Source organism: Trichogramma pretiosum, unplaced genomic scaffold (assembly GCF_000599845.2).
Source record: "Trichogramma pretiosum strain Unisexual culture from Peru unplaced genomic scaffold, Tpre_2.0 scaffold92, whole genome shotgun sequence".
Taxonomy (NCBI): domain Eukaryota; kingdom Metazoa; phylum Arthropoda; class Insecta; order Hymenoptera; family Trichogrammatidae; genus Trichogramma; species Trichogramma pretiosum.
Window position 1 is genome coordinate 45560 of NW_019641705.1, and position 13843 is coordinate 59402.

The 13843-nt window shown below is 33.3% G+C and overlaps 1 protein-coding gene across 3 annotated transcripts in view; it reads left to right on the top strand.

Moving 5' to 3' along the window:
- The window catches only part of LOC106649717 (RNA-binding protein Musashi homolog Rbp6), a 162927-nt gene that overhangs the window by 15081 nt on the left and 134003 nt on the right, over positions 1-13843 (top strand). For all 3 annotated transcript variants that reach the window (XM_023462926.1, XM_023462925.1, XM_023462924.1), the window contains one exon: positions 9583-9675. In XM_023462926.1, coding sequence (XP_023318694.1) covers positions 9583-9675 — 93 coding nt within the window. The remainder of the gene's footprint in view (positions 1-9582; positions 9676-13843) is intronic.

The window sequence follows — 13843 nt, forward strand, 5'->3', positions numbered from 1 at the left end:
AAAAAGTGCTCATTTGTCCCAATACCTTTGAAAGTGCTTGTAGCCATTCTCATGTAGAACAATCCCTGAATATTTCAGCTCATTTGCTCAAACGGTTTACATGGAAAGTTACGGCAACAAAGCAATTTTGAGATAAAACGTAATTGCCCAAGAGTTGAAAAAAACCAAAATACATCAATATATGTCATAATGATACTCTCATGTCACTGAGGCTGCTTAAAACTTTTTGGACGAGAAAGAACAGTAATTCGAATTTTCAACGTATTGGACCCACAAGGACAATGTTCAATTATCCCAGACAGCCACACAAAGCCAAATGCGCCAATTTTATCACTACATTTTATAAGTTGTACTAAAATGTTAGTATACGCTAATATGGGTTTTATGTGAAAACTGGTAACTAAGTTGATTATGTCGACATCAACTTTTCACACAAATATGCACAATCTCACATTAGAACTTGAACCCAGTCTTCTACCTATTCACTAACATTCATAAAACATTTATCACTAAATACTTGGAAATAAATCACTACAAGTTGATCAATTATCATTAATCTTGTTTATCACATGCAACATACAATAATATATATGATACAGTCATATACACATACATAAAGTACAGTGAAATACATATCACTGATGTATATATATGTCAATTTACATATGTACTTCTGTATTTCTTGAATTAGAACTGCTAAAAATGTAACATTTTTATAACAAGCTATTGAAACTTCTTCATAGCTTTATTATGAAACACTATGTTGAGTTGCAAATATATAATTGCACTCTACATATACTTTTTTCACTTTAAAAAAAATGTAATTTTTAGCCATTTGAAAATCAAGAAGCAGTCAGCAGACTGTTGTTGACATTTGATCAGGGCTCGTGCACGAAACAGAGAGAGATAGAAGATATGCCGAAACCCACGTGCTGCGAGTGGTGGCGTTACTGTACACCTATAGCCATGTAAACAAACAAATTTCTGCTAGATGTACTCGAACCAAAGAATAAAACGAGTATCAATAGATGGTGCTACCGACTTATGAAAGTCTCGAGATTCATGAGAGAATTGCAACGATATATCTTTGAGTCGTTTCATTCATTTTTTCTAAATAATCGTAAAAGTATCGGTACTAAATAAGCTGTACATCACGGTACAGTTAAAATTTTAAAATTCCGATCACGGCACTTGAAAGCCGAGGAAAAATCCTATCAAAAAAGTCAATGAAAAAAAATTTTTTTTTTTAGATTTTAGGTGCATTTCCCCCCTTAAACTCAATAGTTTATGAGATAAAAAATAATGAATTTTCAGTCAATTTTTTTATCAAGCTACCATTTCGTTAAGAAAAAATGTTGTTAGACAAAACTAATCAAGGTTTACCAAGGTAGAGACCACAAGGGCACGTTTTGCATATTTTACCCCCACATAACAATGAAAAAGTTGTTTAAAAATTGAAGTGAAAAAAATTTGACCTCAAAAACACGCTTTTTTGTGTAAATTTTCACTCTATGAGTACTAGTGCATCAAAAAGTTTAATGAACTAATTACCATTAACATTAACAAAGTTAATACTCACTTTTTTTTCGGTAATTTAAATGCATTCATAGTAGATAAAAAACAAAACTAGAATTCACCTTTATGTCTAGCCCTGGCTACTTCTATGGTGCAGGAATATACTCCTGTATCACAAAGTGAACATGCATTCGCACGTGTGCAAATGTTTATTCGCCCTCGGATTCGATTCGAAAATTTAGTATCGAAAGCCTCTCGATATCGGGAATGAAAAATAGTCTGGCCTGACGGTATATGCAGGAATACGCTGGAGGTGGTTTAAACCACCCTGTGCGTAATAAATGGTAGTCCTCTGCAAGGCCATCTCCCATAAAAGCGTCAGTCCTTCCTCTGGTATATGTTTTAGCTAGCTAACTGGTTCTACTCTTTTTCCTATCGCGCCTGCATGCGCACACGCAGCGTTACTGCTGGTTTTCAAGCTAGAAAGAGATGTACGGTCGTTCTCCGACGAGATATATATCTACATGGAAAAAGTAAGAGAGAGAGAGAGAGAGAGGGAGAGAAAGAGGGTCGTAGAGTGGGAGGGTGAGTGTATGTTGTACGTATGGGTGCATGTGTGGGTTAGCCAGAGATAACTACCGAGAAACAAGGAAAAAAGGAAAGAGGATTTTGTATTAAAAAGTTTCTTTGGTCATGGTGCTGGTATTGCAGCTTATATGTATGTAGCCGTAGACTCACAGTGCCTGTTTATAATACATAAGCTGACACGTATGAACGGAAATAATTGTACTGTTGTGCGCATAGGCGTGTAACTTCATCCGTTGCGTGTATGCCTTGGTTTTACATACATTTGCTTCGGCTAAAGAAAATGGTTTTTGGTTTTTGATTTATAATTAATGATTGTCATGCGATATGGTTCTAAATTTTATTTTCAAACAATTCTTTTTAATTTTTTTGTCAATGATTCAGCTTTTATTGTTGTTAACTATTAGCATACCACTTTTCAAAGACGATAATTTTTTCGTTAAAAGTATAGTACTGGATTTGAATACATTATCCAAAATATCTTACTTTTTAAATTAGTTGTCTGTAATTAATTATTTTTTATGACATAAAATGTAAATCCAATGAGTTTTAACTTTTAAATAAATTTACATGATTAGTTTTAAAGGTAGCCGAGAACATTTTAAATCACATGGACTAGAAGCTCGATAAACAGAATAAATTAAACAGATTGCAAAGTATATTTGAATTTCAGGCCTAAGAAGTGTACAATAAATTTAACCAACATAAATAATAATGAATAATATATAGTTTAGGTTAATGTAGAAAAGTTGTAAGGCTTTGTGGAAATAGGAAAGATCAGCCTTTAAGTAAAAAGTTTTTAACCATATCAATTTGGGGCAGATAGACAAAGAACGAGCTGAATAGTTAATCTATAGTTCTGGAAAGTAAAATAGTAAAGAATATACCTTCAGTTCTCTCTCTTTTTCTGATCCTTTCTTAATCTTTCATGCCTTTTTGGGCATTTCACTATTTCATAAAAGTATGCACACATGCTCAGTGTATACTATATGCACTATATTGCTATTAAATATTAGTAAAAATCGTTTCATGTACAGCACTGCATTCTGTAACACCTGTCTAGCATGAACTATTTACGGTAGAGGATGACAACGCTGGTGGCGAGTTGACTTGTAAATTGTCCCAAGTCGTTATCTCGAGTGCTGCGCGTGCCCAGCGTGCGCGTGAGTGCGGATATGTTTTGTAGCTCACCCGAACTCACTACTATCGAGTCGATATGCATACGCTTATACATGCGCATGTACATGGACATGCAAAGATATATATCTCGTTGTGTATTTAAGTGGGTTTATAAAGAGAGGCACGTTGGGTGTGCTATGTGTCGCACTTTAGAGTTTCCCAGACTAATTTTAGAGACAGGGATGCTATGGCTATTGGTTTTTGGGGTGTTACGTGCGTACGGTGATATTCAATGGAATTGTGGTGAGATGAACGATGCGAGAAATTGCAGCGAGGTCCCATGCGTATACTATCGTACTTCCACGGACTTCAAAATTTCTCCTCGCAACGAACTCGGCTTTAGTTAACTGGAAAGCCAACTAGGTATCGTACTCTCTACGTAACAAAATAATGTGCAAAACCAATAAATAATGCAACCCTTTCATTGATTCTTTGATTATGTAAACAAGTTCATTTTATTCCAATAACCTTGTCGTTATAGCAAAAGAAGAGAATAAGAGTCAACCTTTATTCTTTTTATCGTAATAGTAGATTACGCAACGAGTTGAAACACCTACTCCGCACTCGTTGAGTATACTATTTTTTGATACAGCTGCAAAAAGTTCGTTTTTTCCGCACGCTGTAGCCACAGCACCGGGATCTTTTACTTTCGAAGCATCCTACTGACTACGAAAAACGAACTTTCCGCACGCTGTATCAAAAAATTATCATCAGTATTCAATTATAAAAGCGATCATAAACACTTTAAACTGTTGGTTTTGAGCGCTTGAAGTGACAATGTTAAACTTTAATATATCTATTTTTACAAGTGATACGTAAAAAGTTTACACATAGGTCTTTTTAATATTTATTATTTATGTTACCAGCAAAAGCCGCTTTTGCCCAGGCAAAAAGAGAAATGACTATACTTTTAGGTAATAACTGCAATTCTTGAAAAAGTATAGGAAGTGCGTAAAATTTTCAGGTAAAACCCACAATTCCTAAAAAAATACAGGCAAAACTAGCAATGCATAAGTCAGTTTAGGCATTTTCGTTTTCAAAAAATTTTGCATATAAAATCATTTGTAATACTGACAATATTTAATGAATTGACTGTGTTTACTTCGTGATTATTGATTTCATGTAAGTATGTGATGAATACTTATTCACTAAGCAGAGAGTGAACTGAACATCAATTACTTATTGACTCTTCAACGGTTTAGTCATACCTATTTTTTCATTTAATTATGGGGACGCTACAGTTAGTAAAAGGTCCGTACTTGAGCCTTATTTTAGGTTAAATTGGGGTTTTATTTACTCACAATCTTCCTGATAAATATTTTTATGTATTATATGAATCAGAAAGAAAAGAATTGCTTTAATCTTAATCTATTTTGTATAAACTAACAGATAAAAAACGATAAAACCGAGTCCTCTAAAAGTAAGACTGTATTTAAATCGTATCGGCGGACTCCCTGTTTGTTCGCATATACCTATAGGAAAAAACTTTCGTGACTTAGTCTATCTAAATCTTACCTTCGCCCAACTGAATCGTTCGCAAGAGACGAATGAGTGAGTAAGATAGAACCTCGCATGTAAAGCGACTTTAGTATATCCTCTGCACGCAACTTTCTTTGTCTCACTACTTACCCGTCTCGATACACATACGCTTAGTATATCCAGTTATCGAGAAAGAAAAATTCGAAATGATATCATTAAATTCCGATAACGAATGACGATGATTTCTATAGCAACTTTTTCTTTTTATTATACTTCATTTGTCCCTCAGGTAGTTACTTATTAGTTATAGCTCATTTTCAGAATCATTTTAACGAAAAAATGCAAAAAAAGGCGTACTAATTTGTATGTGCATGTACGTCTGAATTTTTTCGAACATTTTGACACCATCTGTTACCTATTTTCACCATCTAGCTACAGATACACGCATAGTTTCACACGCTCTAACAGTAAGGATGAAGCTCGCTTATACATGTTTGTCTCCTTCTTACGCAGGAATGAGTCGATCTTAGCACAATAGAAGCGATTCCTGACAACAAAAATACGGCTTCTCTTTAAAAAGTCCATCAGTGTACTATGTCATGTATGCTAAATCTGAAGAATTGTGTATAAGAGTAATTCTTTAATTTTTTCACATTACGAAGGAACGGACAAACTTAGGGTGTATAAAGGGCGCTTAATATTGTTAAGGGTATCAAAGATATGCTTGAAACGTTCATTTTTGTCTCTTCAAAGCTTGCAACCATAAAAAATACGGCAACTTGTGACCTTAAACTCAGATCCTATATTTTGTATCATTTTTTACTTTAATTTATGCATTAATTTAAAAATTGAATGATTATTATTTTTTTACTACTGTTTGAATATCCAAATGTAAACAATCTATGTTTATAATTGATTTTTCTCTAAATCTTTCTCTATACTAAATTTTGCTGCACACTGAATTGTATTACATATCTCAGCATAAGGGACTATATTAAGAAAGTTCAATGTCTCTTGGGAATATATAGATATGTATTTTGTAATGAAGGTGTAGATGCAAATATATACAAGAAAAAATCTCTTGGCTTAGAAAATCGTGAAAAGAAACTCATCCAAAAAAGTACCTTTTACTTTCGCTGCATCAAACGCGCTTTATTCGAATAAGTAAACTTCTATGGTCCGCGAACGAGAGCTATTCATATGCTCGTTCGAGACAATTTCATGCGGATCTTCAGACATTTTTTACAACGCTCATACTTTTGTATTCATTTTTCTCATGCATACCTTCCATTTTTCTTCATTTTCCAAATCTTTAGACCTATTTGAATCTGGTTCACGTGTTTTTCCTTTTCACATAAATTATCTAATTTTTATTTCTAATAGATTTTTTAATTAGCTTAAAGCAAAGTTAATTCTCTGCTGAAAAATTCAAGAAAAGTATTATAAGTTACATTATAAAAAAAAACATTCATGGGATCATACTATCATAATCTAGGGTAAAGCACAGGTTTGTAATTTTTCCATGGTCTCAAAAATTTTTCTCGTACTTTACAAGACGAAAAATATAAAATAGAAATAGGTTTTTACTTAGCTATAATGATAACTTGGCCATTTTTTTAAATGTCAAAATATTTTAAATTTTTAAGACGTGAAATTTGCAATTTTTGTGAACTGCGATTGAAGTCGACAAATGCTACGTGTATATTTCGTATTGAAGCAACTAAAGAGGGGTGAACCGTACAATTTTTTTCACACTCGTTGCAAATAGTTCAAGTTCTACATCGTCGCACGAAAACGAGACGAGGTAAGAAGGAGTTACACTGCAGAGAGGGATCGAAAAAGCGAGAGAAAGGTTGAGAATGAAAAACCCCGTCAGGGTGAAAACGTAGAGTAGTAGTAGCAATAGCAAACTCGGATTCGAGTGGTAAAGAGGGTGCACTGTAAATAGAGGGAGCAAATGAAAAGAGCTTGCTGTTAACGGAGGCAAAAGTCTCGAGAAGCCTTATTACACGCTTTCTTTAAGGTTTTAGGCTTGCTGATTTTATATTTCTGCTGCTTTCGATGCATTCTTTATGAGAATTACACATTTTTCTCGATGAAGTAAGTTTGATTGAGCTTCGGACTTGCTTAATTAATTCTTCGATATTTGAATAAGAAATTTAAAATATATGAAACAAATTTTTTGTAAACGTATTAAAAGAATAACCAACTCTGTAATTATGTGCAGTAACTTTCACTAGTGAATCGATTCAAATCACACGTTTAAATTATTCTCACAGTGGCAATACAAAATAATTAATAATACGCATTTTTACATGTAATAATTAAACATCCCTAGTAGTTAGAATGTTTCAAAATCTCCGCAATATGAGGAAAATTTTTTTATCGTTTACGTATACTCAAACTTTCTGTTATGATAAATTAAAATTAGTTCTTAGTGGTCTTTCTTTGAGTAAAGCGTGAGAAACAAGAAAACAAAAATACGCGCAGAATTTAAAAGTGGTTCTAGTACTATGTCAACAAATTTATAAAATAAATCAGTGATTTTGAACGATCTATCAAAATGTTCAAAAATAAAGAGAAAAAGAAAACGAGCTGCAAAATTTGAAGTTAATTTGAAAAATATAGACACATGGATTTGTATTGTAGATCGAGGCAATATTGATGATGATGACGGCGATGATGATGATGATGGTGGTGAGATTTCTTATAATATTCATATGAGAAAAAAAGAAGCTGCAATTGTTTGATTGGGAAATATAAAAACATAGTCGAACGTGTTTTCTCCGCTCTATTCAAAATCAATGCCGTTATTGATAAAATTGCCACGGTTTTTATTTGGAGAATCAAATACGCTTGTCAGTTTTGTCCTACGATTTCATTTTCATTGCAAAAAAATAGACTTTTTCGATTTTTTTGGGCGAAAAAAAAACTGTATTTTCAGTGTTTAAAAATGAACAGAAAAAGTCTCAAAAAATTTTTGACACTACAAAGTCAGGGTTAAAAAAAAGGACAATTATAATAATAATAATCGATTTTGAAAAAGCATTGTCCTTACTTTGCTGAATTTATATTTTTTTATGTTACATAATAGGGCTGTGCGAGTACTTGAAAAACCTCGACTCGTCGAGTTCGAGTTTTTTCCTCGAGTTCAAGTCGAGTACTCGATTTTTTGAGTACTCGAGTTTTTTCAGGTACTCGCGTTTTATTCGAGCACTCGAGTTTTTTCGGATACTCGAATTTTTTCGAGTAATCGAGTTTTCTTCATCCCATGCTCGAAAGTACGTACTTTCATCTTCGAATTCGGGGACGAAAGTAATACTTTTGCTCCCCGTCAATATCGCGCAAAAGTTATTATCTCCATGACTACGGCAACCTACATTTCAATTATCGTTTGGTTTCGACTATGTAATAGATGAATTATATTGATTTAGTTTATGATGTACATATGCCAGATTGAATAAATATTAAAAGACTAACAATTCTATGAAGTATCAAAATTGAACAGCCATAATTTGACGTACACATTTCATTACATTCAATTCCAATCCGAAATTTAAATCGTTAAAGATGGTAGTTGTAATAAAAAATGAAATGTAAGAGAACAAAGACAGTCAAAATATGTTAATTTTTATAAAATATTTTGAAAAATTCTTTCAACTTTAAACGTTATTCTAGGTCACTCAAGTTTCTACTCGTCTACCTCAGATTGAGTGAATTACTTAATTGAAATTTTCAAAATTTGACAAAATAAATGTTTAATTGAATAAAACTTCAAATCGGAACAAGAAGAGAACATATGATACTAATTCATACTTATATACTTTACGGGATCGTTTGTATTTTATTAACGCCATTGTTATCTATGATTTACAATTATTTATTAATAATATTAGTTATGTACTAATAAACATTATTATTGATGATATTTGTTGCAAAGCTCGCCGTCGATCAGCAGCCCTCGCTGCGCTCGGGCGGCAAATGTCGGCGGGCTTTGCCATGTAAGCGTAAATTCATGGATACAATTTTTTTTAATGAAATATTTCTTAACTATGTTAAGCAAACGTACTTTCGATCGGGGATAAAGAAAACTCGTAAACGCGACTCGAGACAAAAGTCAAACGCCCGTCTCTGCAAGCTTGCACCCTCGGCTTCACCTTGGGTGCATAACCTTGCAGGGACGGAAGTTCGACTTTCGTCCCTTGTCACGTAATATACTATTTTCGAGTACTCGCAATATATTTAAGTTATAAGTAAATAAATGATGAATTCAGTCTGTAGACCACCTTCCTTTGTCTGTACATGCTTATAAGTGTGATATTCGCAATGGATAGAATTGAAAGAAGAAAATAATTTAATAGCACCACACTTCATCACACTTATAAGCACGTACCCACAAAGGGAGGTGGTTTAGAGACTATTAATTTATCATTTATTTACTGAAAACTTAAATATATTGCGAGTACTCGAAAAACTCGATTACTCAAATGAATACGAGTACCCGAAAAAACTCGAGTACTCAAATTTTCCCAACTCGACTCGAACTCGAAAACTCGGGTACTTGCACAGCCCTATTACATAATGTAATTGGTGCGAGTGTACCATAACATGTGCTGGTTTATATTAACATTAAATTACTATTAATCAATTTTTCTCGAGCAGTAGATTTAATCGTTCTTTTTCAGAGTCGACATAATATCATATTTAGTTTGATTTTTTTAGGCTTAATTTAATGTCTCATCATGCATTATAATAGTGGATTTTGTTCTATGACATGATACTGTTTCATACTATTGTATTTTAATTTGGTTTTCTTTTTTTTAGATGGTGACAAGGACAAAAAAAATATTTGTTGGAGGATTGTCAGCGCCAACGACGTTGGAGGACGTCAAAAATTATTTCGAACAATTTGGCCCGGTAAGTACTGAAAGAAATATTTTTTTTTCATTTTGATACCTCATGATGTGTATAATTATAATTACTACAATTATTAAATAATTTTTAATCGAATTCACGACTCTGACGTTATTTCTTTAATAAATTTGGTTAATTGAAAAGATGTATATGGCTGATTCTCAGTGAAGTCGAATGGACAAAAAATGTTTTTTTTTTAAATATGAAAAACTAGTTCTTTTCAATGTCAGAAATTTCCCAAAAATATTTTCAAAAATTTGGGGCCTTTCAAGACCCTTTTTTATAGGCCCAAAATTGACCATTTTGGCATTTTTCCAAGTTTCATTAAAAATCACGAATATTTAAATGATTCTTAGATCAGTGCAGAGTGACTCAAATGAAAAAGTGCCAAAAAATTGATTTCAAATGAATTTGAGCACTCTGCAAGCTTGCACAATAGAAATAAATTATATAAACCACAAACTCGAAATCTAATCGTGTTAGATGTGGACTTTCATTTCCAAAACTATTTAAAAAGGTTTTTAAATATGTCAACTCTACCTGATAAAATATTGTAATAGGCTTCAAACTGTAACTGTCAATAATGAGTGTCAAAACAAAAATTCGAAAATGGCTGTTTTTGTCGACATTTTGGCCCCAAATTACCTTAATTTTTTATCTCGCATAGGGATGGGGCAGGCATGAGCGGTCATACGACCGAAGCCAAATATACTATAGATTTAAAACGATTCGTTCCCCAGCAGAAAATGAAAACAAGAGACCTTCTCACCTTCGGGTCATGGATTTGCTCCAAAATTTTTTTGGGGTCTCCTGGTACCCTATACTGAAGCTCTCTGTGCTTAGTTTGATCTCATGGGCCTTAGGGCCCATTTTTAAGAGGATTTTCCACATTATGAAAAAATCTTTGTTATTTTCTATATCGATATAGAAGTACTTAAATGAAAAAATGTGACGATAAAAAGTTTTAAAATTTTTCAAAGAATGTGCTTGAATTTTTTCAGAATTTTTGGGGCCATCTATCACTCTCTTTAAGAAGGCCTAAAATCTTTTAAAAAAAGCGTCAAATTTGGGCCTCTTGAATTAAGTGATAGATGGTCCCAAAAATTCTGAAAAAATTCAAGCAAATTCTTTGAAAAATTTTAAAACTTTTTATCGTCGCATTTTTTCATTTAAGTACTTCTATATCGATATAGAAAATAACAAAGATTTTTTTATAATGTGGAAAATCCTCTTAAAAATAGGCCCTAAGGCCCATGAGATCAAACTAAGCACAGAGAGCTTCAGTACAGAGTACCAGGAGACCCCAAAAAAATTTTGGAGCAAATCCATGACCCGAAGGTGAGAAGGTCTCCTGTAAGTAATAATCATTTACACACTTTGGAAACTTGCATAGCGATAGGAAATTTCCTCAGCTTTCGATTGGAACTATTTAGAAAAATCTTAAAAATTTGCTTTTCAAGATATTTGCCTTTAATACTTTATGTCAAATTTTTTCGGTAAAAATTGAAAATTTTGGAAAATCTGATCACACCATCGGAAAGCTGAGATACTTTTTCATCGAAACGATGGGTTGCCTTTTTTTTCTAGGTCCATTTCGATACTTTTTACGTGAGTTAGAAACTGAGTGATTTCGTTTAATTACGCTGCATGGATAGGACACTTGTAATGAAATGCCTTTTATATAGGCGTAGTAATAGGTACATACAGTGCGCAGTAATTGTTACATCGGTTTAAAATTCGTAACTTATTTTATTATAGAAAAATACAACTAATCAAACTAATATCGACGTATTTATTAAATATATTGATATTTGCAAACCAAATTTTCACACACGTAAAAAGTTACAATTGATTTTCTATTGGTGTTATCGGCAATTTCTTTCGTAAAAATAACTCAATTGCGGAGGTAAATTTCAAATCGATATTATGTTAATAAATTGATGTTTTAATATTAATTTTTTTTTTCATTAATATTGTGGCAGGACAATATCTATTATTTAAAATCATTGCAATGGACGAGCAATAGGTGCTGTGCAGTAATACCCCCGCTTATCCTATACGTGATTATTGGGTATTCTTGCAATTGTAAGTAAACAAGCTGTGGAGTATCTCATGATACACGGATTTTCCTGCTGGCACAGCAGCGTTTTTGAAATTTGCTCTCTCTCTCTTCTTCTTTCTTTCTGCGTCTTTTTTAAAATCTTTATTTATGAAAAAGTTAGGAAAGTGAAGAGAAGAGAGGAATAAAAGTGTCGTCGTTCACTTGCACACGCACCAAAAGGTAAATCTTAGCTGGTGGTTCATGCAGTGAAAGCAAAGAAAAAACGCTTTGCACGATAGTAAGTGGAAGCTCGTGCATTTTTTTATTTTATCTTCGACTTGCTGAAAAAAGTGAATGAGATAGGGAGAGAGAGAAGGAGAGAGCTATAGGGAACGCAAGCGAGCAAGAAGAGAGGCAGACGGAAGTTCTCGAGGGTAACGCCGGCACATTGTTCCGTCGCACACTCAAGACTTAATAAATTACTTCGGGCTGCCGCTGCCATTGCTACTAGAATAAAGCTCAAACTGCGGCGATGCGAGCTCGAGCTTTCTTTCTCTCTTTTTCTTAAAATAAGAAAAGTTGAATGTAAGAGGTTTTCACTACGCAAGAAGATTAATATGGATTTTTAAATTGAGACTAAAGACTGAAAAGATATACGTGATGGCGTACGATAAGTTCCAGCTGTAATCTGGCAGCTCTGTACACCTAAATTCAACTTGAGTGTTTTGATAAATTAAATGTTTCATAAGTTATTCTTATAAGGTTCACATAGAACGTTAGTGAGAGAAACGTAAATATTATCTTTTTCTATTTTGCTCAGATATAAATTGATTTTTCGCTACTCATTTTGATAAAACAATCTGATTATATTTTATTTTTTAAGCAACTATTTTGAACGTGTAGAATTGATTTAACTAATAAAACTCATTCTATTCATTATTTGACATAAAAATTTTTCGTTAAAAAATATTGTCGTATTAAAAATTAAAGTTATTTATTGTCAGAAATCGTATAGTTTTAGCTGTACAGTAATTATTTTTCTATATTCTTAGTGCATCTGTTTTACAAAAATCGCTTTCGTATCTTTGGTATGGAAAATAAAGTTTGAAAACTCCTCTCTTTCTTGCTCCGTTTTTCCTTTTTTTTTTCTTTTCCCTTCTCGCTCTCTCTCTCTCTCTCTCTCTCTCTCTCTCTCTCTCTCTCTCTCTCTCTCNCTCTCTCTCTCTCTCTCTTTCTCTCTCGTTCTCTCTCTCTCTCTTTCTCTCTCTCTCTCTTACTTTGCGAGACGCACTAACCGAAGAACCTGCATTTAACAGCCGCCTTTAAACATTAAATGCTGCTTCATAATTTTCCCCATAACTCGGGGGTAACTTTGATTGCAGCGAGCATAGGGAGCAATGTGGCAGTCTCGGGGGGATACTGACTATCTTACCCTCTCTTCACTTCCATCTTTTTCATCTTGAAATCCTGTAGCTTTTGGCATACTCATAGAATATAAAGTCGAGAAAAGCGTCGAGAAGATAAAGAGGAATTGATGAAGAGTAGGAGAGTATAAGAAGGAATAGCTGAAAAAGCTAACACCTTATGATTACTCGCTCAACTTGAGTAACTTGCATTGCAAAACTCGTGCAACTTCTGCACCTGAAGTAGCTGCTAGTTGTTTCGCCATAACTGCTATTTAATTCTATTCATCAATTAACCCTTGCTCGTGCGTACTTCATCGGTTTTCTGTTCATTAGTTGTATTTACCACTTTTTTCAGAGCGCGTTTCTATGGATTATTTTCACATTGCGAGCACTAGGAAGTCATTTTGCTTTTTGGCCATTATCGTCTCGCTATATAATTTGCTTCCCGGAAGTGCTTCGTGCATATACTTTTTGTTCTGCACTTGACTTGATGATAATTGCTCTTTCTTTAGTACGCCTCTCCTCTCCGCTATCTTTCTCTCCTTTTTGGTTTTTTTGTTATCTTTCAAAATTATGTGTTATGCAAATTATCAAACAAAATAAAACTAATTCAGTTTCGGTAAAATATTTTGGTAAAAATTTTATTTACATGTATAAAGCTATAAATTCTCGCTTTTGAGCTCAATAAATAAAAATATACTATTTTGTGTAGGTACGAATAAAA